The sequence below is a fragment of the Setaria italica genome, chromosome VIII (assembly GCF_000263155.2).
Source record: "Setaria italica strain Yugu1 chromosome VIII, Setaria_italica_v2.0, whole genome shotgun sequence".
NCBI classification, from domain to species: domain Eukaryota; kingdom Viridiplantae; phylum Streptophyta; class Magnoliopsida; order Poales; family Poaceae; genus Setaria; species Setaria italica.
Genome location: NC_028457.1, coordinates 30,691,877 through 30,719,481, shown reverse-complemented (window position 1 = coordinate 30,719,481; position 27,605 = coordinate 30,691,877). Strand labels below are relative to the sequence as shown.

Sequence of the window (27,605 nt, the reverse complement as noted above, 5' to 3'; positions counted from 1 at the left end):
GCGAAGCGCATGGCAAGATCGGGGCTAGAGCCCAGCTTGCTGACATGGAACACTGTGCTGTTGGGCTGCTCGTATCACGGGTGGGACCAAGTGTATGTGACCAAGTCTACAAAACTTTCCATGTTTTCACAGACATAGTAGCCACATAGATCGTTCCCGTGTTCCTGTCTTAAGCACTTCAGTGGGGAAACAAACAAGTTATGAAATATTCGTGATATAGAATATTGTACAAAATGTGGGAACTCTCTTCCTGGGAAATACCATAGCACTTTCGTGGCAACTCTCTTCCTGGGATGTTGCCCCTCGACATTACCAGGATCATCTCGCCTGATCTTATACCACAGTGCTTCGCACACAGGGCAAGCATCCAGATCCTCATATTCAGCACTGCGATAGAGGATACAATCATTAGGGCATGCATGTATCTTCTGAACCTCCAATCAAAGAGGGAAAACAATCCGTTTAGCTTCATATGTTGTGGATGGCAATTCATTATTCTCGGGAAAAATCTTCTTGACAATTTCCAACATCCCCTAAAATGCTTTATGGGACACACCATTTTTAGCCTTCCATTGCATAAATTCTAGTGTGGTACCCAGTTTTTTATGGTCCTGTTGGCAATCTGCGTACAACAATTTTAGGTGATCATCTATCACGCGCTGCAACTTTGCTTCTTTCTTGTCAGTTTCGCAATCTCTGGGTGCATCCCTTAGCACCTGACCGAGGTCATCAGTAGGGCCATCTTTTGCAAACTCATCTTCATCAGCCTCGCCCATTGTAGTATCTGCAAAAGCTTGACCTGCACCCCAGTCCGGAATGTTGTCATCATCCTCCTCCTCTTCGTCGTCTTCCATTACAACCCCTCTTTCACCGTGCTTGGTCCAAACCAAATAGTTAGGTGTGAAACCGTATCTAAACAAGTGGCTGGGAATAGTCCCCTAGACAGCCTTTGAATAGTCCTTGTTGTTACCGCATTGGGTGCATGGACAACATATGAACCCGTTCTCTAGCTTGTTCGCTTTGGCCACTTCGAGAAAATTATGCAAGCCATCAATAAACACCTTGGTTCGTCTGTCTGCATTATACATCCATTGCCGGTCCATCTGCATCGTATTACGCAAGCCGTCAATAAAATGGATTACAATCAAACTATCCATCACATTGCTGAAATTTTAGATAGAAATACACATTAAAATTTCAGACCCAAACAACATGATACACTACAACAAACTCAAATGTTGCTGAAAGTTTACGTAGAAATACACAAATTTAAATTTGAGAGCAACAACAACATGATACACTACGACAAACCATCCACTTAGTACTATCTAGAAGGATTTCAAGCATCCTTGGGCGGCGAAGATGAAGGTTTCGCTGACGCAGCCTTATCATATGGTTTATCTATACCTCCTGCAACAGTAGTACTAATAAGTGGACCTAAAACACCCGGGAATGGCGGTGGAGCATAACGACCACCAAAAGGAGGTTCCTGACCCGCCGCAATAGCATCTTCATGACATCTTCGCAAATAACGAAGCACTGCTTTCTCCCACGCGCTCATTTTCTTCGGCTTATCGTGAGGGCCAACTACAGTTTTCCCCTTGCCGCAAGAGGAATGAAGATCTCCCCCACCATCGCCACTACCTCCAGCAGCAGAAGCCATCTCTATGTACCACAAATTATTTAGCTCATATTTGCAAATAACTAAACTATTAAAAAAATTCAATATTTCCCACATAATTTACATATTCTAAAAATGGCTAATTACATAACTCTATCTAAAAAGTACTAAACTATGAAATTACACCTACAATTTATTTACCTTAATTTTATGGCTAATGTATAAAGATTAAAAACACATTTACTCTAGTTTTTCCGAATACTTAAAATTGAAATCCTCTCCATTCTACCTCACATTTACTCTCCATTCTCCCTCACATTCAAATTATCCATCACATTGTATCTCAAAAACATGTATAAATACAAATCCTCTCCATTCTCCCTCTTTCTAACAAGCAAACTCATTCTTCTCCCACTCTAAAGTATAAAACAAAGCATAACAATAATAAATGAATAGAGAATGAAGTAGCTAACCTTCACAACACTTTGGATGAGTGAAGTCCCCAACAAAATGAGGAAAAAAAATTCGGCAGCACCTCCCCTAGGCTTGCTTCGGCGCCATGGAGAGGATGGAGCTTCTCTATCTTTGTGGAGTGGAGTGGCTCGGGCTGGACGAGTGGAGGAGGAAGAAAGCAGCTTTAAGGGGGAAAAGATTTTCTCCCGGTTGGTAAACCAAACCGGGACAAAAGTATGGCTCTTTTGTCCCGGTTCGTGTTTACTCCCGGTTGGTGGCTCCAACCGGGATGAAAATGCCAACCTTTTGTCCCGGTTTGAGTTACCAACCAGGAGTAAACTTTTTATCCCGGTTGGTAATGCCAACCAGAAAAAAAGGGCGAGGTTTTTGTCCCAGTTGGTGGCTCCAACCGGGACAAAAGGGGGGGCACTGTCGGTGGCAAAAATCTAGCCGCTCAAATCAGGACAAAAGGGGGGCTTTAGTACCGGTTTTAAACATGAACCGGGACTAAAGGTGCGCCCCATTCCAGCCTACCGTAGCGCACCCCCTTTTCTCTCGGGCCTACATTAAATTGAGACTAAAAGGGGGGGATTGAAAGTCAATTCTCTAGTAGTGCATGTTGGTCTTGCTGCGGGCTTGTGCAGGACTTGCTCTGCTAAAGAAAGGCAAGGAGCTGCACAGTTTTGCGCTGAGAAGATCCTATGATTACGATATGGTTGTTAGAAAAGCCACGATCACTTTGGCGCGCGGCGATCGTGGCCGGGGGCATGGCATTCCAGGAAGTGGAGTCGACGACGTGTCGGTGCTGAGAGGCTGGGGCATCGGCATGCGGTGACGGCAGCCGGCAAGAATGACGATGCTGACGCGGAGGACCCGGACGCGCCGGCCAAGGTGTCCAACATGACGCTGCTGCCGATGGTGCAGGCGCCTGCCGCGTACTCCCCAGCGCCCGTGGCCTCGGCCACTCTATCATTCGCAGCGCCGCCCAAGCCTGGTGGCGGTGAGAGATTTTTTTTTAATCGATTGATTTTGATCGATCGCGTCCAAATCTCGCCGCTCTAATGCCGAGTCGATTTGATTTCTCTCCATGCATCCACGCCTTCTGAGGAAGAAGAAGATGGGGATATAGAGGATGAAAAGTGGGGCTTGAATTTGGGGCAACAATGGCAATCCACACTGAGATCGGTCTTTTTTGGAGCTGATGCACTCTTCTAGCCAAACACCCCATCTAGACAGTTCCAACTCCACCCAAAGCTGGCTCCACCTGGATTTTTGGAGTAGAGTAGCTCCACCTAGAGTTGGAGCCATGCCAAATAGGGCCTTAATGAAAAAGAATTTTGGATGAAATTCATGGAAGGCATTGTTATCGGAAGCTAATTTATGGATGGAAACAAGATTTTTGTGAGCAATAGGAACATGAAGGATATTGTTTAGATGCAATTTTCTACCCAGCATATGTAAAGTTGAATGATCAATATTACTAATTTTCATACCTGGACCGTTAGCAGCCTGTACTTGATCTCGACCATTATACTTGTCCTTGACGGTCAACTTGTCAAGCTCGCCAGTAATGTGGTCGGTTGCGCCACTGTCTGTATACCAGTTAGTATCATAACCATAGCTTGTAGCTGTTGTGCCGGCAACCTTTTCTTGCTCATCTTCGTCGTATCTATACCAGAATCTTGGTGCTTCATGGACATACATTCTTGCAGATTTGACAGATTACTTTCTTGGGCTGACTGCTACTGTTGCTGTTGTTCTGGCCACCACGGTTCTGGCCACGGCCACCGTTGGTGCGCCCTCAATTGCGCCCTCCATTGCCACGACCGCCATTGCCGTGTCCCCGAAATCCTCCACGAGAAGATGAGTTTGCCCAAGATGTATATTGTCCCGCTTCATTATATGCTTCCAGGCGCATCTCATAAAACAACAGATGAGAGTATAGATCGGAAAGAGAGAGGGAATCAGCACAGCCAAGCATCGAGGACACAAACGGATTATATTCGAAATCAAGACCATTAAGTATGTAAGATGCCATCTCACCATCGTCAATAATGACTTCTACTGCCGCCAACTCATCTTTGATAGCCACCATCTTGGTGTAGTAAGTTGATGAAGTCATGCTACCCTTTCTTGCCGTCAGCCTTCACCAGTTCCATGGTCTTGGCCGGGCTCCTTGACAGATCCGTTGAGGACTCCCATGAGCTGCGCGCCCCGCACAGCAGGCAAGAATTGAGCCCTCCATAAGACATAATTCTCCCCTGTAAGCTTTTCAGCTACAGGAGCTCCAAGCTGCGCCGCCGTGGGTGCAGTGGCTGACGATGACGATGATGACACCATGACTGTTGCATGCAAGGTGATGACGTGTGCCAGGCAACAAGGTGGCGTGCGCCAGGTGGTGTAGATGTAGATGTATTTTATGGAAGAAGGGCTCTGATTACCATGTCAAAAGAGTTGAACACGGTTGCCCTATCTTGGCTCGCCGTGGTTGCATGTTTATATAGGGGGAAAGTCCCAACAGATTACAATGCATGTTGTTATAGATAAAGTTTAGCCAGCATTCAAATACATCAAGATTCTATCTCTATCTACTAGCCGGCCAACTCAAACCATAACAACTCTTATCTCTAAGATACAATCCTCGTCTCATACGACGGTTCTTCTAACAAGCAGGAGCCTCGAGGCTGGACCTTCATTCCGGATCGTGGATGGAGCCTCGAGGCTAGATGATCAACTTGGCGTGAAGATGAAGTCTCGAGGTTGGAAAACAGGAGGCGTGAGAAATGTGACCACGTGGAAGAGTTCAATTTGTACGGCATATCCTAGGAATGTAGTGGTTGAGAAAGGATATTTTCGGAATGTAAAGTGGCTCATGGGTCACTATAAAAGGGGAGCACCTACCCATTGTAAAGAGAGATCAACTTTTCCCAATTCCAAGTATTATTCTCTTTTCTTCATAAATCTGGTTGGTGTCAAATTTCGTCGAGACCAACACTGTTGGAAACGGTTCAATAATTCAGAGGCGAGGAGAGGAGGCAGCTCACGTAACGACACACAGTTCGAGGCTTAAATGTAAGTTATAGTACATGTCTCACTCAGTCACTATACGATCTTATCATGATGATCATGCAATATTATATAATAGCACCGTCACAGTCAAGCATGAGTTAAAGAAAGAGATCGTTGGGCACCTCAGACTTAATGCACGTACGATGTCTTAGCGCCAACTGGGCCGGCAGTCGTGTTCCACATTTTGCTAGCACAATTATTCTTTTTTCCTAATTAGGGATCCGCACACGTGATCCCAAATTTTGCAGCATCCCAAGGTGTGGATGCATGCACCCATGTGCCTCTTGTCTGCTCTTATCTCTTTTGAAGCTGAATCTCGTTAATTAATTTCGAAGATAGAGTATACTGTTCCACATCTTTTTTTCACGTTGGATGGCATATTCGTTGCATTTTGGGCTCTCAGCCAAACTGAATGAATTTAATGTTATATGTGTAGTAGAAGATAACATAACACCCCCACGCTCCATATAGATGCCTGAAAAAGATTACATGCTGTTCAAACCTGATCTGAACAAATTTGCATGAAGCCACGCATGGATTAATTTCTCATCTTTATCCCGGATGGATTTTCGGGAGATTTGGCCCCTACTGAAAGCGAGAATAATACACGCATAATTTGATTTCATTCATTTGAGTTGAACGTATTACATTATATGGGGAAAGGAAGAAGCCGGACAGGCCACAGAAGTTGAACGGCGCAGTAGCTGAAAGGCCATCCGCAGGAGGCTATCAATGCATGCGTGCGTGAAGACAAAAGCTGGAAGGATTAGCCATCAATGCAAGGATTAGGTGTCTAACACGTACCAACCGAGACTAAAGGCGAGTTTTCTACCGGTGTATGTATTTAAGCATATATAAATGAGCTATAACATCATCATACCAATTAACTCGTTTGGTATGCTCAAGAAAGCAATAATATAGATAGTCGGTATCGGTACAACCATCACGGAAGGGTACCTTTTAATTGTTTGGAAAACGAGAGGTACGGTGCAATAGTCGACAAGAAACAATTAGTTCGTCCCTCATATCGAATGATTGGTACACATCTAGTATAGTCGGATTAAAACAAATTAATATATACTCGCAGTGGACTTAGAGTCTGGTGGGCCATGAATTATGGTGGATGTGCTGTCAACTTCCGTAGATAATAAACAAAGATATAGCAATCCTCGGAAACTTGATCAGAGACTGTTAACTTCACAGAGTTGCAAGAAAATTAAAAGTGGGATAATTACATAATGGTGATGATATCATTGTGAATGCTGATGGACGAAATTAAAACAAACATGGCATTACCACATGCCACTTGGTAGAATACAGGTGGCGCACATGAGTGGTGGCATTGGGATCAAACGTAACGTTGCTAGCGCGGTGAACCGTTCTGAGCCAACTCAAATAGTCAAGTGGAGACAAAGGTAGAGGCTCGGGCCGCCAATCAAGGTATAGTGGTAGAATTAAGTCTCTTTTGAGAAAATCTTATGATTACTAATTTGGACGCTTCTTTTGAAGCTTTCAGGTGAAGCCACCTAGGATCCTAGGTGGACACTCTAAAAAAATAGAAACTAAAAATTCTCACAAACAAGCAAAATATCTAACTGTCAATCAGTAGACTCAAATCATCATGGATATATGCATGACTACAAGAGAAGGTTTGACAAAAAAGGGTCGGAGGCTCTTAGTGTGTGTACGGGGAAACTGCAAAAGCCGCCCCAGGTGACACGTTGAGACATCGCCGCGTAAGGTATTATCTTGTCGTCAGGGCCCGCCTTCTATTCTGGATTGTTTAGAGGCATTATCTTCTTTTTCTAACAAAACACATTATCTTACGCACACATGCTCACGCACACGAGTTGCACACCAATGCTCACCCACCAAAACCTCCCACTCCATGCACCAATTAAAAAATGGGGCATGCCTAATTTTGATGTTAGTAAAATCATCACATGTTGTCAATGGTCAGCTAACGTGCCATCCGAAGAAAGACAAACATTAACTATATATGCAATCTTTTTCTAACACAGGATATAGATAACGACCCTCACGCACACCTTCCACAATATATATGCGCATGGTCTCTAAATTATTGAGATGATCCCCGTAAGTTCTCGATCGATGCATTTTCTTGATTCATACATCAAGTCATCTAAGTATCCCATAAGTATAACTGATAATTACATGCCTATATATGGTTATTTCTACCTTTCCATGGGACCAAGGGAGTAAGATCAAATACATCATGCCAGCTGGTTCAGTTGGTGCGTGTGAAAGGCTAGTCTGCCTCGCAGAACTCTATCGTTTATTCCATTAACGAGTTGGCTAACTATATACGGTAATCAAACTTATTTTTCAGTCCTTCGTACAGTCGCTACGCGATTATAAAAATAGATCTCGCTACGGGATTAAAAAAATAGATCTCTCGCTAAATCTTAAAGTGGTCAATTTAGATAGCGTCTATGTACGCCGTTATTGTTAAGAAGGTGAACTGCGTACCAAAGTCTAGTTTCAAAACGTTCTCGATGTAAACCATGTCAAAAATTTCTTTTTGGTACCACAGAGCCGGCTGCATGGCCTACACTAGTAGAGAACTCGCCTTTAGTCCCGGTTGGTAGGGTGCATATCTCTCGAAAATCCATCCGGGATAAACCAACCGGGACAAAAGGGGGGGTCTTTAGTCCCGGGTCCTTCAACCGGGAGTAAAGGTCACCCTTTAGTCCCGGTTGGCGCGGGACAGGCCCTTTACTCCCGGTTGGGAAAAGCAACCGGGAGTAAAGGGTGCCCCTTTAGTCCCGGTTGGGTTTCCCAACCGGGACTAAAGTCCTATTTAAATTTTCCTGCATGGCATCTTAAATTTTCATGCATCACGTACGTAGTACCGCGGCCCTTTTGTTAACCTTTAGTAGTTGAGACTTTTTTTATAATGAAATCAACTAGTATTTAAACGAATGAAATTTGTAATTATACAATTACTATATATACGCAATTCATATACACAATTCAACTAGTATAATGAAATCACCTATATATACAAATCGATCTTAGCGCGTGTTATGTATACAAATCAAACTATATATCTACAATCTTCCCGTCGAGGTGTTGCTCGGAGCGTCTAATTGTCGTCCATCGTAATAAAATTCTCCCTGTGGATTTACCACCTCGTCCATTAGGAATCCAACGAGACCTTCACATATTGCCGCTACCCTTTTTTTTCTTCAAGAGTCCTTGTTGAATATTTAACATCTATAATTTGGAAATTTGTGAATGTTACACGAACAATTAAATATAAGGAGCTAGAAAATAATTAACTAGTAATAGTTTTATTTTACGTACTTTAAAGTTGTGCGGCGTCATCTTTAGTCCCTTGGGTCCCATAAAAATGTGCATGTGCTCACAGATGTAGTAGCCACATAGATTATTCCCGAGTTCCTGTCTTAAGCACTTCAGTGTCGAAAAAAATAAGTTATGAAATATTCGTGTTATACAATGTACTAAATGTGCAGACTTCATACGTACCAGGAAGTCTGTGTTCCATGTAAGTTTTTCTTTGAATGGACCTTTGTGTGTCCTTATGAATTGTTTCCATGCGCTGCGGATTAGAATAATGAATGATATAGTGTAACAGGGATAAAATTTAGGAAACAAACTTTTGCATAGAGATAAAGGTCCAAAATTATTACAAGCCTAGCATGTCTTGCATGTCTTGGTACTCCACCGGATCTTTCCTCAACGAATCGAAGACAGTGACGTGGCTTCTTTCAAGCTCAATTATAATAAGGATCCAGTGGAAGCTGCGTACGTAAAATGTTCATGCATATTAGAGCTAACTAATTAATCAGGTAAGGAAAAAGACAACGAAAGTAGACGGTATACACACACTTACCTGAAGTTGTATGGAAGTAGTATGAAATCCTTGAATTTTTGTTTGTCTAGGAAATTGTATACTTCCACCAAGGTTTTTTCCGGCGATAATTGTATCTGTTTTTGGTTAACTACGGATGGACCCATGAAGCCAATATGTAGGTACGCCTCTCGTCGGCACGTCTGAATTAGCATGCTACATAAAATGGAAGACGAAGTTAGTACGGTGACGCACGCAAAAAAAATAATGATATGAGGCAAAATTTACATGTAGATAAACGGACACTTACACAACCCAAGCGCTGATCCGAGATGTTTATACAAATTTCAACAAACCAAGCGCTGATCCAAGATGTTTATACAAATTTCAACAAATTAGTAGTACTTTGTATGAATTTCTACAAAATTTCTACTAATTTCTACATATTTATTGGAATTTCTACAAAATTTCTACTAATGCCTAATAATTTTACAATAACATGAATCCCACAAAGTTCGGAATGTTTATACAAATTTCAACAAATTAGTAGTACTTTGTAAGAATTTCTACCAAATTTCTACTAATTTCAACATATTTATTGGAATTTCTAGCAAATTACAACTAATTCCTACTAATTTGAATGAATTTCTACAAAATTTATCAACTGATTTTCTATTGATTTTCTAACTAATCTACAAATATCTATTGATTTTCTAACTAATCTACTAATATCTATTCATTTTCTAACTAAAAAATAAAAAAGGTCCTTGCTTACGCAAGCCGGTGGGTTTGCGTCAGCAAGAGCTGTTCATTCCCGGTGCCAGTGCCGGCGGACCTCACGCGGTGCCTAGCTGGGCGACGAGATGGCCGGGACGGCGGGACGGCGGCGGCCGGGGCGGTGGGACGGCGGAGGCGGGGACGGAGCGAGGTGGCCACAGCAACAACGGGCGGAGGCGGACGGCGACGAGGGACGGAGGCGGCGCGCGCGACAGAGGCGGTGATGAGGCGGCGACAGAGAATGTGGCGTTGACTGAGGCGGGGACGAGGCCCCGCGATGGAGGCGGCCGGCTGCGACGAGGTCGAGGGGGCACGACGGAGGAGGATCGGAGGCGGGCCGGGGCGATGGAGGAGGAGGTGGTCTGGGCGCGGGCGAGGCGGTCGGGCGGCGGGACGATGATGGCCGGGGCGATGGACGACGAGGACGACGGCGGCCGGCGAGGGAGGCGGATGGGCGGTGACGGAGCTGGCGGAAGGGCGCGGGATCTTGGCAGCGGTGAAAATTTGGCTAAGTGTCGTAACTAGCGTGGGGTGGTGGTAGAAGAGGCTACAGTGCCTTTTATCCCTCCCCCCTTTTATCGCGGTTCGTAATTGAACCCGGGACTAAAGGCCCTTTTATCCCGGGTGCCAACACCAACCGGGACAAAAGGGCCCCCCCTTTTATCCCGGTTGCTAACTGTAACCTGGATAAAAGGGTACGTCCCCAGCGGGAAACGAAAACTACCCTTTTATCCCGGTTGTAGTTGTCAACCGGGATAAAAAGGGGGCCTTTTGTCCCGGTTGGCGTTGGCACCCGAGACAAAAGGGACGGCCTTTGATCCCGGTTGCTTTTGGCAACAGGGATAAAAGGTCCTTTTGTCCCGGTTTCTATTGGCACCCGGGACAAAAGTGCCTTTTCCCACACTTTCATCTCCCGCCTATTTTTTGGAAAAGGATTTTATGTATGTTTTCACTGCATTTCAGGATGCAAAAACAAAAAAATTCACATATTTTGAATATGCAAAAATATATTTAATTAGCAAGTATATTGACAATAAGTGTGAATTAGTCATTAATTCTATACCAGTTCGTTTAGCCTCTAAAATAATTATTTTACTGCATCGCAATGATCGAGAAATTATTCAATTAAATAATTTCAACGCGCAAAAATAATCCATGTATGTGTGTGGTTAACATTGTTCATGTTTATCTAATAAATCTTCACCTCAACAAATTTAAGAACACATGAAATCATACATAGGTTAAATTAAAAATTGTATCAAGTACTTCACAAAGGTCAAGTAAATTTAGCGCATTACAATACAACGTTGTAAAATTTCTTCTTCACGAAAGTTCCTTGATCATGATCGCGGCGTAAGTATGGAGCCTCTTCTTTGGATACCAGGATGCTTGGGTCAACTTCAACTGCGAATGGAGGCATGCCATCAAACTGATCATAATCATCTGATTCGTCTATTTTATCCTCGACTCCAATGATTTTCTTTTACCTGGAAGAACTATGTGGCACTTTGGCTCCCATGTCTCTTCTGGATTTCTCTTGGGTTTGCTAGACATGTCCTTCACATAGAAAACCTGATGCACATCATTCGCAAGTACGAATGGGTCATCACTGTATCCAGTCTTGCTCAGATCTACTATTGTCATTCCGTACTGATCTTTGGTTACGGCAGTTAGCTTCACCCAATTGCAAAGAAATACAGGGATGTACAGCGGTCCGTATTCGAGTTCCCATATCTCCTGTATGAAACCATAATACGACTCCTTGTTATTATTTCTATCTATGGCATCTATGCGGACACCACTATTCTGGTTCGTGCTTTTCTGGTCCTAGGCTCTCGTGTAAAATGTATAACCATTTATCTCATAGTCTTGAAATTTCACGATTGTGCTAGCAGGTCCCCTGGCTAACCAAGCGAGCTGTAGGTAAATCTCAGAGTTACCCATGAGTTGTTGGCGCAACCAGGAGGAAAAAGTTTCCATGTGATGATGTGTAAGCCAAGCATCGGATTTCGTCAGGTTTTTGGAAAACTACCATCTGCCTGTGCTGCTCGATATAGGGAGACACAAAGGATGACTATTGCAGAACAGTGTAGTGTGCCTTGTCGAACAAATCAGTATCATTGCTCAAACTTGATTTCCTTCCAAGGGTGCCCATTCCCCGGAGCCTCCCCTCGTGGCGTGAAGTTGGAACCCCAATCGAGTCAATTGAGTCAATAAAATCAACACAAAACTCGATCAACTCCTCTGTTCCATATCCCTTGCCGGGTTGTTTTGGGCCTTGGATAAGCGCCGGCATCATAATGAACTTCCGCTTCATGCACAGCCAAGGAGGAAGGTTGAACATACATAGGGTCACAGGCCAAGTACTATAGCCACTACTCAACTCACCGAATGGATTGAATCCATCAATACTTAAACCAAACCTTATGTTCCTTGCTTCACTTTCAAAGTTCGGGAATGCTCTATTAATTGATCTCCACTGGGCCCCATCTGCGGGGTGTCTCAGCATCTCATCTTCCATATGTTCTTCTTTGTGCCATCGCATCAACTTAGCATTTGCCTTGTTCCTGAACAAGCGCTTCAAGCGTGGTATTATAGGGAAATACCACATCACCTTCGCGGGAACTCTCTTCTTGGGAGACTGCCCCTCGACATCACCAGGATCATCTCGCCTGATCTTCTAGACAATGTTCAACATCCCCTGAAATGCCTTATCGGACACAGCATTTTTTGCCTTCCATTGCACAAATTATAGTGTCGTACCTAGTTTTTTATGGCCCTGCTGGCAATCTGGGTACAACAATTTTTGGTGATCATCTATCATGCGTTGCAACTTTGCTGCTTCCTTCTCAGTTTCGCAATCTCTGTGTGCATCTCGTAGCACCTGACCAAGGTCATCGTAGGGCCATTTTCTGCAAACTCATCTTCATCAGCCTCGCCCATTGTAGTATCTGCAAAAGCTTGGCCTGCAACCTAGTCCGGAATGTTGCCATCCTCCTCCTCCTCCTCACCATCTTCCATTACAACCCCTCTTTCACCGTGCTTGGTCCAAACCAAATAGTTAGGCATGAAACCGTATCTAAACAAGTGGCTGTGAATAGTCCCCCAGGAATCCTTTGAATAGTCCTTCTTGTTATTGCATTGGAAGCATGGACAACATACGATCCCATTCTCTGGCTTGTTCGCTTTGGCCACTTCGAGAAAATAATGCAAGCCATCAATAAACACCTTGCTCCGTCTGTCTGCATTATACATCCATTGCCGGTCCATCTGCATCGTATTACGCATGAAAATGGATTACACTTGAAAATGGATTACGCGTGAAAATTGATTACACTTGAAAATGGATTACACATGAAAATTGATTACACTTGAAAATGGATTACGCGTGAAAATTGATTACACTTGAAAATGGATTACGCGTGAAAATTGATTACACTTGAAAATGGATTCATGATTGAAAGCATGTCAAACGTTGTAGTGCAAATAATGCTGAAAGTTTAGATATAGATACAAATACACATATTTAAATTAAATATCCAAACAACATGATACAATACAACAAGCCATCCACTGGTTATTATCTAGGAGGACTTTAAGCATCCTTGGGCGGTGAAGATGAAGGTTCCGCTGACCCAGCCTCATCCTGTGGTTTATTTGTGCCACCTGAAATGGTAGTACTAAGTGGACGTGAAACACCCGGGACTGAGGGTGGAGCATAACGACAACCAAAAGGAGGTTCCTGACCCGCGGCAACAGCTTCTTCATGACGTTTCTGCAAATAACGAAGCATTGCTTTCTCCAACGCGCTCATTTTCTTCGGCTTATCCTGAGGGCCAACTATGATTTTCCCCTTGCCGAAAGAGGAACGACGATCGCCCCCACCATCGCCACTTCCTCCAGTAGCAGAAGCCATCTATGTACAAAAATTCTTACCTTAGCGGTGAACTTGTTGAACTTGAAGATCGTGATCATCTCGGTGAGCATGTTCTCAACTGAGCGGCACCATACTTCGTCATGGAAGAGGTTCGATTTTACGAGAAAGGGGACACAGTCATCCACGATGTCTGTTGCCTCTCTTTCTCGTAAAATCGAACCTCCTCCTTGACGTCCGTTGCTGCTCCACGGAGAACATGCTTACCGAGATGATCACGGTATGCCTACAGAACTTGTTGAACTTGAAGACCGTGATCATCTGGCGAGCATGTTCTCAACTGGGCGGCATCGCACTTCGTCATGAAAGAGGTTCGATTCTACGAAAAAGGGGATACGGTCACGATGTCCGTATCCACTCTTTCTCGTAGAACATTCTCGCCGACATGAACACGGTATGCAAGTTCAATAAGTATGAATTTGAAAAACCATATTGAATTTGATAAGATAAACCGTCTAGACAAGGTAGCATCATTCTTAAATCACTGCAAGAATACATACTATATATGACACATCAATCTCCCTCACATTCTAGCTTAAAGTACCTCTCCATTTTCTACTTCATCACATTCTAGCAAATAAACTTTCCATCTCCAAAGCATAAATCAAAGCGTAACACGAGGATGAAGTAGCAAACCTTCACAACACTTGTGTTGGCTGAGTGAAATTCCCACGAAAATGAGGGTAAAAAAATTCGGGCAGCACCTCCCTTGCTTCGGCACCACCGGAGAGTAGGTGAAGCTGAGCTCTCTGTCTTTGTGGTGGACTGGCTCGGGCTGGAGGAGGAAGAAAGACCTCTGTCTTGGTATATAATGGGGATGAGTTTTTATCCCAGTTAGAAACTCCAACTGACACAAAAAGAAACACCTTTTGTCCCGATTGAAAGTTTACTCCCGGTTTGAGGCTCCAACCGGGACAAAAGGGCCGACAAAATGACTAAAAGTTTACTCCCGGTTGGAACCTCCAACCGGGAGTAAACTATTTGTCCCGGTTGGTAACACCAACCGGGACAAAAGGTCCACCCACCCTTTTTTCCCGGTTGGAGGCTCCAACCGGGACAAAAGGGTGGCCTTTAGTCCCGGTTGCAAATACCAACCGGGAGTAAATCTCCCCTCTATTTTTGCCTACCATGGCGCACCCCCTTTTCTCCCGGGCCTACTTTAAACCGGGATAAAAGGGGGTGCATCGAAAGTCAGTTCTCTACTTGTGCTAATAGAACCTTTTTCAGTAAGATGGTCCTTTTTTTAGGGCCGGAAGACAACAAACGGGTAACCATATGCTAATCCAACTGTTTCGGGCCCACCTTATATAATTTAGACGTTTTTCGTCAAAATATATGGACAATATAATTGTCAAATTCTTTCGTTACAGGATTGTATAAAATGATCTCTTGCTAAATCTTATAGTTGTTTATTTAGCTAGCGTCGATGTACCTATTTTACAGTCGCAGTTATTGTTAAGGAGGTGAACGCGTAACGAGAGTACATTTTCAAAACGTTCTCAAGGTGCACCGTGTCAAATTATGTATTAGTTTTTAATTGTTGGCATAGAATTATCTACATATTGAGAAATACAGGTAAAATTGATCATAGTCAAACTGCCTATGCGGAGACTTTAATTTAAACCCTATCTTCCTTTCATCCATCTTTCCAATTATTGGTCTTATATACCGTGGTTGGAATTTCTTGTCATTTTAATTTATGCCTATATATGATAACGTAAGCTCATTTTTTTTCATAGATTCAGTAGAAACTCAATTTTTCTTGCTGAATGCAATGCACACCTTTTATGTCAATTGGAGCCACTTCGCTAATTGCGACCGATCCATCCATATTTCCTCTAATCAGATAGGAAATCAAATTGGTATTTTTTACTTCTCTCCACCTATCAGTTTTAGGATGAATTTCATATATAGATCTAGCTACTAATTCTGTATACATCGTGTTGCAAAGTTTAGCTTTTTTTACTAAGTCTTGTGGTCCTTGTGGAGGCAGAGAAACAGAACGTGGTCTGCTGGGGTACAACCTGGAGTAGGGCGCCGCACGACGAAGTGATCTATACACACATGTAAAATGCAAAAATCTTGGCGACACGGGGAACCCTACCAACCTCCTTCTCTGCCCTCTCTGTAAAATATTCTCTTCTGCCTCTCGGCTGAAACGTGCGAAAGTAAAATTACTTGGTAACAAAGACTGTATACCTTATCCATCAACTGTATACATGTATAAGATACATACGTACATTGGAGCTACACAATACAAGTAGACAGCCATTCGCACCTTATCCATATCAGGACCACCCATTTGCACCTTGTCCATATCATCACATAGCGCAGCTGCCTATAAATTGCAGCCTCAACTATATGTATGTTGTGCATCTGTGCACGCGTGCGTGTGGTGACAAGCATCTCTCGCTGCTTGTAACAAGGACACAGACACTGACCACCGTGATATGTGTCATGAATAGTCTAATATGTTTATGTATTGTCTCTGGCCTTAGCAATTTTACTGAAACTTGATTATTATTATTATCTATGTGTGCATGTTTTTTACTTAATTTATTCTCGTGCGTGTGGTGCCAATGCACAACATGTTTCAAGCTATTATCTGGTTTATTATCGCACGCACAGATAAATTAAGTAAAAACCATGTTATGCTTAAAACCAGATATTATTATCTGGACAAGCCTAAAACGATAGCATCAATGCCATTCATACGCATATGTTGCTATGCTTCAAGCTATGGCCAAGTTATGTTAATGTTTATCTCCAATAAATTGTTCACCATATGGGGCCACCTCTAGTCGATCCATCTGTTGGTCTCAACTATATGTATGTCGTGCATCTGTGCGCGCGTGTGTGTGGTGACAAGCATATATAATTCCTCTCGTTGCTTGTAATAAGGACACAAACACTGTCCACCGTGATATGTGTCATGAACAGTCTAATATGTTTTTGTATTATCTCTGGCCTTAGCAATTTTTTTGAAACAAGATTATTATTATTATTGGTGTGTGCATGTTTTTTACTTAATTTATTCTCGGAGGATGTTTAATGTTTTTGTGAGTTTTGGACTACGGGAGATAATTAAGATTGTCATGCGAAAGAGGATTCCGAATCCTAGTAGGAAAGCCAAAGGGGGAAAGAAACTTGGTCGATTTCTGGGCTGCTATCACTTTCCTTATTTTCACGGACCTCGGAGACTTGGTGTTAGGGGAACAATACAACACACTAAAGGCGGTACAGCTGCGAAAAGACAACATGATGAGTGGAAAATACACTCATTTTTATCCTCGTTTAAACCGGATATAACTCATTGCTAGGCTTGTGTTTGCCCTCTTTCTCCTGATCCTAACTGGTTGATGTTGTAGCTCATGATACCGCCAGATGTTGCAATGCTTTGTTTTTTATGTTGCAATTTGATCGGAAAATTGTTGGAGAACAAGGTCTTGTTGTTCTCCGGTGAGCTCCTCCCAAGGGTCTAATGTGCAAATGGCTGGACTCATGCTTGAGGGTCAAATCTAGAGAAAGGCAAGGCATTTGATTGTTTTCATCTTCAACTGTTGCAATTGATTTTGTGATGTTTCATCTAGTCATTTCAAATGTGGCATTTGGTGATTTGAAATGTTTCAACCACTTATTTCAGCTTTTTGCAATTTGCATGAAGCTTCTTTTCTTAATTTTAGATGTTACATCTATTTTTCTCGACTGTTTCAACAATCATTAAATAATGTTTCATCTGTTTTTCAGAATCTATATGTTGCATACCATATTTCATCTTGTTACACCTATCTAATCGATATGTTTCATGGTTTTGTGTAAGAAATTTTCGGATGTTGCGATTTAGTTTAATTTGAGAAGGATATGCGACATATTTCTGCAATTTTAATGCCCCTATTTAGCTTGGGTGAGCAGCATATTGGAAGCTGGTGCTTGCTCTAGACCCAGCAATGGATAGTGGGATATTTTATGCAACATGGAACAATGTTTCGGTGGGACTTTTTTTTGAGCCAGATCCTGAAGTGGTGTCGGACCTGATCGGACGGCTGCTCGTGCATCCGATGCTAGCACCCCGGACCATACGTTCGGGCGCTAGCAACGCCCATAAGTTATTCATTTGTGATCGTTTAGGGTCACAAACACACAACACATGCTAGTTTTTCATTTAGTGGTAAGTATTAGCACGACTAGATTAATGGATGTATGTTTTGAGTACCAACTTTTTCATTTGATCTCGGATGAATAGAAACTTTATATCAAAATTGTAGAGCTCAACGAGGCCTAATACTTTGCAGTTGATAACTTTACCATCACCTGCCATATGCGGCAATGATCCTAGCCATATTCCTTTTGATATTGGTAAACAATACTGTTAGTTTGCGAAGAACATACATGTATCCATATAAATACTTTCTAAAAAATTTCTGGCTATCTATTTAGTTTCCAAACTTTAGGAACCGTATGTGGCGTGAAAGATCACATTTATGTGGAGTTCAATATGTACTAGAGTAGAAAAATTACATGGGAAGATAAAAATTATCGCATATTGAGCTGCGTCGGTGCAGGCTGGTTATATGCTACTTGCAATTAGAAATATATCCATGTCTACTAACTCATGTATGCTATGTTCAGATAACAATGGTGTTTGCAAAGCCGGACTATATGTGAAATGTGGTTGCTTTGTATGATACAATATGGTTACGTATCCATTTTTTTGTAGCAACTCTCTTGCTTAAATAAAAACGTAGAAATTTAATGAGTATTTGAGTTGAAAGAAATAATTAAGTCAAAATTATTTTGGTTTTCTAGCAAATGTGTAGACATCCAATAAGTGTAATAAAAACTTAGATAAAAAAATCCATGAGTTTAAAAAACACAATTGATATTTACCATAGCAACGCACGAACATTTGAACTTTGGCTAACATGATGCTTGGGTCAACTTCGACATCGAATGGAGGCATGCCATCAAGCTGACAATAATCCCCTGATTGGTCTGATTTGTTCTTGACTCCCATGATTTTTTTTACTTGGAAGAACAATGTGGCGCTTTGGCTCACATGATTTTTCTTTTGTTCTGAAATCTTGGGTTTGCTAGACATGCCCTTCATATAGAAAACCTGATGCACATCATTGGCAAGGACGAATGATTTAGTCGCTTGGTTGGATCGATTGCCTTCTATGAAATTGCATTGAGAAACGCATACCTTTACGAGTGATTGTGAAGAGTCCGCTAGGAAGAGTAGTCCTTCGTGTTATTGCATTGGAAGCATGGACAACATAGATGCTGACATACATAAGTACTCACCTTTGCTGTTAAGGGTTCCTAGTTTCTTGGTAGTCTTCGAGCAAATCCGAGATGTCTATGGCAGTGTGCCTCAGGCACTTAAGCAACAGCTGCACCCATTTCTCCTTGGCTGATCACAAGTCACGCGAAATATGCGCGTGCGTGCGTGGTGCATGGGATTCGAACTCACGACCTCAAGCCTCGCGCATAGCTTCCTTACCATCTCACCTACACAGTACATCTGACTGAGTAGAGGATGCTAGGATTTTTGTTGAGGATGGAATGTCGTTTTTCTACCGGTGTCAGCGTCCTGAAGCGCTGCTGAGATGGACTCCAGCACCGAGTTCATGTCCTTCAGGTCGTCGCCGAAGTTCCACAGGAAATTGGCCTGCTCCGCAATAGCATTGGTGAGCTTGTCTTTGGCAATTGCGACGACAGTGGAAGTGATTGTGAACAAAGGTTAAATAAACTTATGTCTGCAGCTTGCAGCAGGATAAAATAGTTTACTTGGCTATACATATGGACCCATAAAAGTTTGCAGCATGCCAAGGTGTGGATGCATGCACCACTACTCATGTGCCTCTTCTTGGATAAATGCAAGTTAGTACATACATGTCTCACTCAGTCACTATACGATCTTATCCTGATGATCATGCAATAATATATAATAGCACCGTCACAGTCAAGCATGAGTTAGAAGAAAGAGATCGTTGGGCACCACAGACTTAGGCCCCGTTTGGATCCCCACTGTTAAAGTTTAGCACCTGTCACATCGGATGTTTGGATGCTAATTAGAAGTATTAAACATAGACTACTTACAAAACTAATTGCACAAATGGAGTCTAATTCGCGAGATGAATCTATTAAGCCTAATTAGTCCATAATTTGATAATGTGGTGCTACAGTAACCATTTGATAATGATGGATGAATTAGCCTTAATAGATTCATCTCGCGAAGTAGCACAGGGGTTCTGCAATTAGTTTTATAATTAGCTCATGTTTAGTCCTCCTAATTAGCATCCGAACATCCGATGTGACACTGCTAAAGTTTAGCGTCCAGTATCCAAACACCCCCTTAATGCACGTACGATGTCTTAGCGCCAACTGGGCCGGCGCACTAGTAGTGGCTACTAGGTGAGCATGGAGATGTCCTACTATATATTGTTATTAGGATCCGCACACGTGATCCCAAATTTTTCTTTTTCCTTGAATTCCTCTCGATTATTGGATCCCGAGCTGATCCATCCATCGTTTTGTTTTTTGTTTGTTTCTTTATAGATTACAATAGTGAAAACGAGGCGCGAATCATGCAAGATGTACACGCTGTTACTGCACTTGCATCATGGCATTACCACATGCCACTTGCGCACATGAGTGGTGGCATTTGGATCAAGCGTAACGTAAGGGTACCTTTAATTGTTTGGAAAACGGGAAAATGGGAGGTACGGTGCAATAATGGACAAGAAACAATTAATTAGTTCATCCCTCACATCCGCAGAAATGGTGGATGTGCTTTCAATATTGGCATCTTCGTGAAAATAGCAGAGCCGATCACGCCAAGTCAACATTCATCAACGAGTACTTATCTAACCTGCCACTTACTACCTGCTACTCCTAATTTATAGGTGAAGGATCGGAACACGGGCGACCGGAGGGGGCGAATGTAAGCTTTTAAGATTCTCTTCGAGAATAAGGTCTATATCCCAATTGCAACCCCAAAGCACACTTCGCTCCTAATCGCTAAGATGATACAATAGTGAAAACGAGGTGCGAATCCTACAAGATGTGCACGCTGTTACTGCACATGCATCATGGCATTCCCACATGCCACTTGGTAGAATACAGCTGGCGCACATGAGTAGTGGCATTTGGATCAAACGTAATGTTGCCAGCACCGTGAATCGTTGACAGCCAACTCAAATAGTCAAATGGAGGCAAAGGTAGAGGCCGGGGCGGCCAATCAAGTTATAGTGGTAGAATCAAGTCTCTTTTGAGAAAATCTTACTATTACTAATTTGGAAGCTCCTTTTGAAGCCTCCAAGTGAAACCACCTAGCATTCTAGGTGGACACTCTAGAAAAAAGAGAAATATTTAAAATTCCCACAAACAAGCAAAACATCTTGCCATCAATCATTAGACTCAAATCATCGTAGCCATTGGATCTATTATATTTTCTAAAAAAATTACCCACCTATTCCATTAAGAAAATAGCCTAAAGTAACCCCTAAATCTATATCTAAATTACCCACCTCTGCCATTATATAAAATAAGCTAAAGTAACCCCCTAATCTTCATCTAAATTACCCACTTATGCCATTATAAAAAAATAATTTAAAATAACTACTTAAATTTGCAACTAAATTGCCTATAACTAATACTTAAAAAATAACTTAAAGTAACAATATGACATAACTCAATGTATCATAATAAAATGTTATGCTGCATGGGCATTGGGACCTGATGAAAAATGCGAAACAAGGGATTTCACCGGCTAAAATCATCCAGTGTGAACACAGGCCCCTAAGTTCGGAGTATGAATGTCATGCTTCCAACTTTTGTAAGTCCAGCGTCCTGAATCTTCTAGCCAATACAATCTGCTTTATAGCTTCATGGGCTCGATACTTTGACTTTTCTGTTGTTGCTGGATGTTTCTTCAAGCTACTCCTCAAGTAAATCCAATCACTCTGTATCAGCTTGTTATCCTTTCGCATTTTACTTTGACATTGTGCAGTATGTGGAATTAAAGATAATAACAAGCCTCTATAGACATCAATCTTCCAGCTGATGTACTGCTTGTTACACAAGGCCGCTTTAAGCTTGTACACCACACTACTTGCCGTCCAAGCACCACTGATTGCCGTGTTTCATGCAAGCAGCTGCTGGCACACTACTATCTCTGAATTCTAATTTTTCCTATTGTTTGGCGGGAAGTGTATGCATGGACGCTGCATCTCGCGGACCGCGTGGGTTTAGTTTAATTATTAGTGAATGGCTGGATAAGATGTGGATCTGATTTTAATCGCGTGTCAGCAGTTGCCATTGGGCTTTGTCTGATGCCAATACCCCCTTTCCTTGCCATTGGACCACCCATTTGCACCTTGTCCATATCATCACACAGCCTATAAATTGCAGCCGGCAACGTCCATTCAAGAATCACCTCTCAACACAAAACCAATAAACTTAGCAAGGTAACCAAGGAAGGTAGCAGCAAGAGAAGGCAATGGAGGGAAAGAGGACTACCGCTTTGATGGTGATCATGTGCCTGGTCATCTTGAGCCTCAATGTTAACCCGGCCACCGCGGCACAGTGTGGCTGCTGCGTATCCACCCGAGCAAAAGCATGTTGTTTTGCTTGTATTGCTGCGGGTAGCCCCGACTTCATCTGCAAGAACACTTGCTGTTTCCCATGTACTCTGACCGATTCCGGTAAAATTCACTAAACTCACTCTATTCAATGCATTTAATTTGTTATATGTACATAGAAGGCTTTGTAGCATATCGTGGACTAATACGTATGCATGCGTGGCCTTCCATGCATTTCCGTTAATGTAATTTGTTGACTTCACTTCCCATCTCACAACTTCAGGCATGTTACTTACATCATGAAGACATCTTGTACTCTATTTCCACTGCAAAATTAACTCATGTGCTAATGGAATTTTCATATCTCAATTTGACAGTTGTTGCTAAGATGGAAGAAATGGGAGTGCTTGCTAAGATGGAAGAAGCTGGACAAGCCTAAAACGATATGATTGCATTGCTACCAGCATGAATGCCATTCATAGGCATATGTTGCTATGCTTCAAGCTATGGCCAAGTTATGTTAATGTTTATCTCCAATAAATTGTTCACCATATGGGGCAACCATTTGTTGGTCTCAACTATATGTATGTCGTGCATCTGTGCACGCGTGTGTGTGGTGACAAGCATCTCTCGCTGCTTGTAATAAGGATACTGACACTGTCCACTGTGATATGTGTCATGAATAGTCTAATATGTTTATGTATTGTCTCTAGCCTTAGAAATTTTATTGAAACATGATTATTATTATTATTATCTGTGTGTGCATGTTTTTACATAATTTATTCTCGGTGGATTTTTGATAGTTTTGTGAGTTTTGAACTATGGGAGATAATTAAGATTGTCATGCGAAAGAGGATTCCGAATCCTAGTAGAAAAGCCAAAGGGGGAAAGAAACTTGGTCGATTTCTAGGCTGCTATCACTTTCCTTATTTTCTTGAGTCTTGGAGACTTGGTGTTAGGGGAACAATAGAACACACGAAAGGAAAGGCGGTACAGCTGCGAAAAGACTACACTCATTTTTATCCTCGTTTAAACCGGATATAACTCATCGATTTGATGAGATATCTCTCTAGACCTACCACTAACCACTAATTATTGCATAGATGTGCAAATCATTTTTTTATTTATGAATTCTAGATTTTACTATTCATACCAGTTTGTATAAATGCCGGCTCTAGTGCTCTCCCTTCCGATCTCTTTATGTTAATTTTTATAATCGGAAACGTGAGATTGGACTAACTATATATATAGTTTCAACAACCATTCAAAAAATAAATATTAATAATATGAAATCGGCATGCATGGTGTCGGGTCCCTGGTGTCCTATCCGTGTGTGAGGCGGAGTGAAACTGAGAGAGGATGTATGGTGCGTGACAATCGCAAGACATCTCCATGTTCAAGCACAACCACAATGCAAATGCCTGCCCTTCGATCCGACTGGTAGCTAGATTTGTGTACTGACCACTCCTGGCAACATCATAGCTTGTGTGCTGGCAAGACCAGTGACCTGGCAAGGTGAGGTGGGTCACTCAGACATGGTGCATAGTCTGAGGTGAGTCTGCTTTATTCCAATCTCTTTCAACAGTGTTAGACATCCATCGATCATGATTTGTGAAGTACCTGGATTTATTACATAATACAACATTTCCCATCTAACTATTACCATAAGGTTTCCATACACTGCACAACCATGATGAATTCTTGATTGATTTTTGGAACGCCGAAAGCACGATTGTTATTATCCTTTATAATTTCATTAAATTGCCATTAACCATGATACATTCTATGAGATATGGATGATACTAAATCAATGCATCAGCTCTCAACAGTATCGTTCTAACGTTATGGATCCAACTGCTAGCAATACAAGGGGAAGGGGTAAAGATCTATCGGACCTAGTATAGATAAAGCGATAAAAGCATGCAAGGTCGAACTTGCCGATACGATCAAATAACTTGTGAACGTTTAAACAAGACTAGAAGCCGATGAGAACAACCTAAGCAGATCTAATTAAGCAGTAACGCTGAAAACAAATGGAATATTGGACAAACCCTAGCAAGTTTTATTTACAATATAAGATAACTCGATAATTAGCCACACGATAAAAGATTAGAATATTGGATGATGCCTAGAAACTTTTAATATAGATAACGTAATGACCGGATGACGGTACTTACAAGTTCGTCGGATATCGAAGCTGATGCAGCCCTGCGCGCAAGAAGATACTCATCAAAAAGCTACGTTACTTCTACTCCTAAGGGTTTGGCTGCGTGGCGCCCAAAAATTGCATTGATTAATCGAGAGATAAAATCTTGCAAGCCTCAGGGTGCACATATTTATACCCTTGAGGTTGCCTAGACTCCTGATCAGCTAAATTTTGAAGTTGATAAGTTATTCGTTTGTGATTGTTTAGGGTCACAAACACACGACACATGCTAGTTTTTTAATTTGTGGTAAGGATTAGCACGACTAGATTAATGGATGTATATTTTGAGTACCAACTTTTTCATTTGATCTCGGATGAATAGAAACTTTCGATCAAAATTGTAGAGCTCGACGAGGCCTAATACTTTGTAGTTGACAACTTTTTCATATGATCGCGGAGGCCATGGTCGTCACCAGCAAGACCTCGGCGTGCGAGACTCAGGTGGTTCTTCCAACGTTTAATGGGGTGGCTCAGCGCAGGGGGCAGCTGCAACACGTGGCTGTGCAGGCGACCGGTGGCGGCCCAGGTGCAGGCACCTAGCAGAGGCGCGTGGCACCGGGTAGACAACATCCTCGGGTAGCGCGGTGATGGCCCTTGGGGGCACGGCGGTCGGTGGCTCACATGCTCGCGTGGCGGTTCTACGGGGACACTATGGCTGGCGTAAGCGCTCCCCGCGGGCAGGTGGTGAGGGTGCTCCCCGCTGTCACATGCAGCCGGTGGTGTGGCTTCTGTCGCTGTGGTGCAGTGCGGCGGCACCGCTTAACGCGAGCAACGATCGAGACTTGGACGCTCACACTGGGGGCGGTTGTGGGGTGTGGGGGAGCGGGTAGAAGCAAGTGTGCCAGTTCGTCCAATAATGGTTCATCCCTCGCTACAAGAAAAACCTCCTCTAGATACACTTTATTCCTATGTTAGATACGCTTTATTTCATTTCTACTGAAGTATAGATGCGCTTGAGTAAAGCATGTCTGGAGCGTCTCCACACGGACCGTGTCAGAAACTGTAGATACATTTTGTTAAACGTGTCTAAATTTATATCTAAATTACCCACCTCTGCTATTATATAAAATAAGCTAAAGTAACCCCCTAATCTTCATCTAAATTACCCACTTATTCCATTATAAAAAATAATTTAAAATAACCGCTTAAATTTGCAACTAAATTGTCTACAACTAATACTTAAAAAATAACTTAAAGTAACAATATGACATAACTCAATGTATCATAATAAAATGCTATGCTGCGTGGGCAATAGACATATCAATCTTCCAGCTGATGTACTGCTTGTTACACCAACGTGACTCACTGCCGCTTTAAGCTTGTACACCACACTACTTACCGTCCAAGCACCACTGATTTCTGTGCAACCGTGTTTCATGCAAGCAGCTGCTATCTCTGAATTCTAATTTTTCCTATTGTTTGCGGGAAGTGCTATGCATGGACGCTGCATCTCGCGGACCGCGTGGGTTTAGTTTAATTATTAGTGAATGGCTGGATAAGATGTGGATCTGATTTTAATCGCGTGTCAGCAGTTGCCATTGGGCTTTGTCTGATGCCAATGTCAAGCAGAATACCCCCTTTCCTTGCCATTGGACCACCCATTTGCACCTTGTCCATATCATCACATAGCGCAGCTGCCTATAAATTGCAGCCGGCAACGTCCATTCAAGAATCACCTCTCAACACAAAACCAATAAACTTAGCTAGGTAACCAAGGAAGGTAGCAGCAAGAGGAGGCAATGGAGGGAAAGAGGACTACCGCTTTGATGGTGATCATGTGCCTGGTCATCTTGAGCCTCAATGTTAACCCGGCCACCGCGGCACAGTGCAGCTGCTGCGTATCCGCCCGGGCAAAAGCATGTTGTTTTGCTTGTATTACTGCAGGTGGCTCCGACTCACTCTGCAAGAACACTTGCTGTTTCCCATGTGTTCTGTCCGATTCTGGTAAATTCAGTAAACTCACTCTATTCAATGCATTTAATTTGTTATATGTACATACAAGCTTTGTAGCATATCGTGGACTAATACGTATGTGTGGCCTTCCATGCATTTCCGTTAATGTAATTTGTTGACTTCACTTCCCATCTCACAACTTCAGGCATATTACTTACATCATGAAGACATCTTGTACTCTATTTCCAGTGCAAAATTAACTCATACGCTAATGGGATACCATATCTCAATTTGACAGTTGCTGCTAAGATGGAAGAAATGGCAGTGCTTGCTAAGATGGAAGAAGCTGGACAAGCCTAAAACGATATGATTGCATTGCTACCAGCATGAATGCCATTCATAGGCATATGTTGCTATGCTTCAAGCTATGGCCAAGTTATGTTCATGTTTATCTCCAATAAATTGTTCACCATATGAGGCGACCTCTAGTCGAGGTCCATCTGTTGGTCTCAACTATATGTGTGTCGTGCATCTGTGCGCTCGTGTGTGTGGTGTCAAGCATATTTAATTCCTCTCGCTGCTTGTAATAAGGACATAGACACTGTCCACCGTGATATGTGTCATGAACAGTCTAATATGTTTATGTATTGTCTCTGGCCTTAGCAATTTTATTGAAACATGATTATTATTATTATTTGTTTGTGCATGTTTTTTACTTAATTTATTCTCGGCGGATTTTTGATGTTTTTGTGAGTTTTGGATTATGGGAGATAATTATGATTGTCATGCGAAAGAGTATTCCGAATCCTAGTAGGAATGCCAAAGGGGGAAAGAAACTTGGTCGATTTCTGGGCTGCTATCACTTTCCTTATTTTCTCGGGCCTCGGAGACTTGGTGTTAGGGGAACAATACAACATACTAAAGGCGGTACAGCTGCGAAAAGACAACATGATGAGTGGAAAATACACTCATTTTTATCCTCGTTTAAACCGGATATAACTCATTGCTAGGCTTGGGTTTGCCCTCTTTCTCCTAATCCTAACTGGTTGATGTTGTAGCTCGCGATGCCAGATGTGTTGCAATGCTTTCTTTTTTATGTTGCAATTTGATCGGAAAATTGTTGGAGAACACGGTCTTGTTGTTCTCCGGTGAGCTCCTCCCAAGGGTCTAATGTGCAAATGGCTGGACTCATATATGCTTGGAGGGTCAAATCTGGAGAAAGGCAAGGCGTT

At 42.4% G+C, this 27,605-nt stretch overlaps 2 protein-coding genes across 4 annotated transcripts in view; both read left to right on the top strand.

Annotated features, from left to right (window-relative positions):
* Positions 1-23,027, top strand: part of LOC101763480 — a 29,444-nt gene extending 6,417 nt beyond the window's left edge. Inside the window, exons 1-2 of one of the 3 annotated variants that reach the window (XR_001164669.3) lie at positions 22,118-22,397; positions 22,652-23,027. The gene's annotated coding sequence lies outside the window, so the exon portion shown is untranslated. Of the gene's footprint in view, positions 1-22,117; positions 22,398-22,651 lie in introns of those variants that run through there. The other 2 variants (XR_001164671.2, XR_001164670.2) reach the window with 2 other exon arrangements.
* Positions 23,028-26,132: 3,105 nt separating this feature from the next.
* Positions 26,133-27,052, top strand: LOC101763077. Its single transcript, XM_004979512.4, has 2 exons — positions 26,133-26,424; positions 26,672-27,052. Exons 1-2 carry the CDS (start codon positions 26,220-26,222, stop codon positions 26,731-26,733), a joined length of 267 nt encoding a protein of 88 aa, XP_004979569.1. The 5' UTR covers positions 26,133-26,219; the 3' UTR covers positions 26,734-27,052.
* Positions 27,053-27,605: the final 553 nt, after the last annotated feature.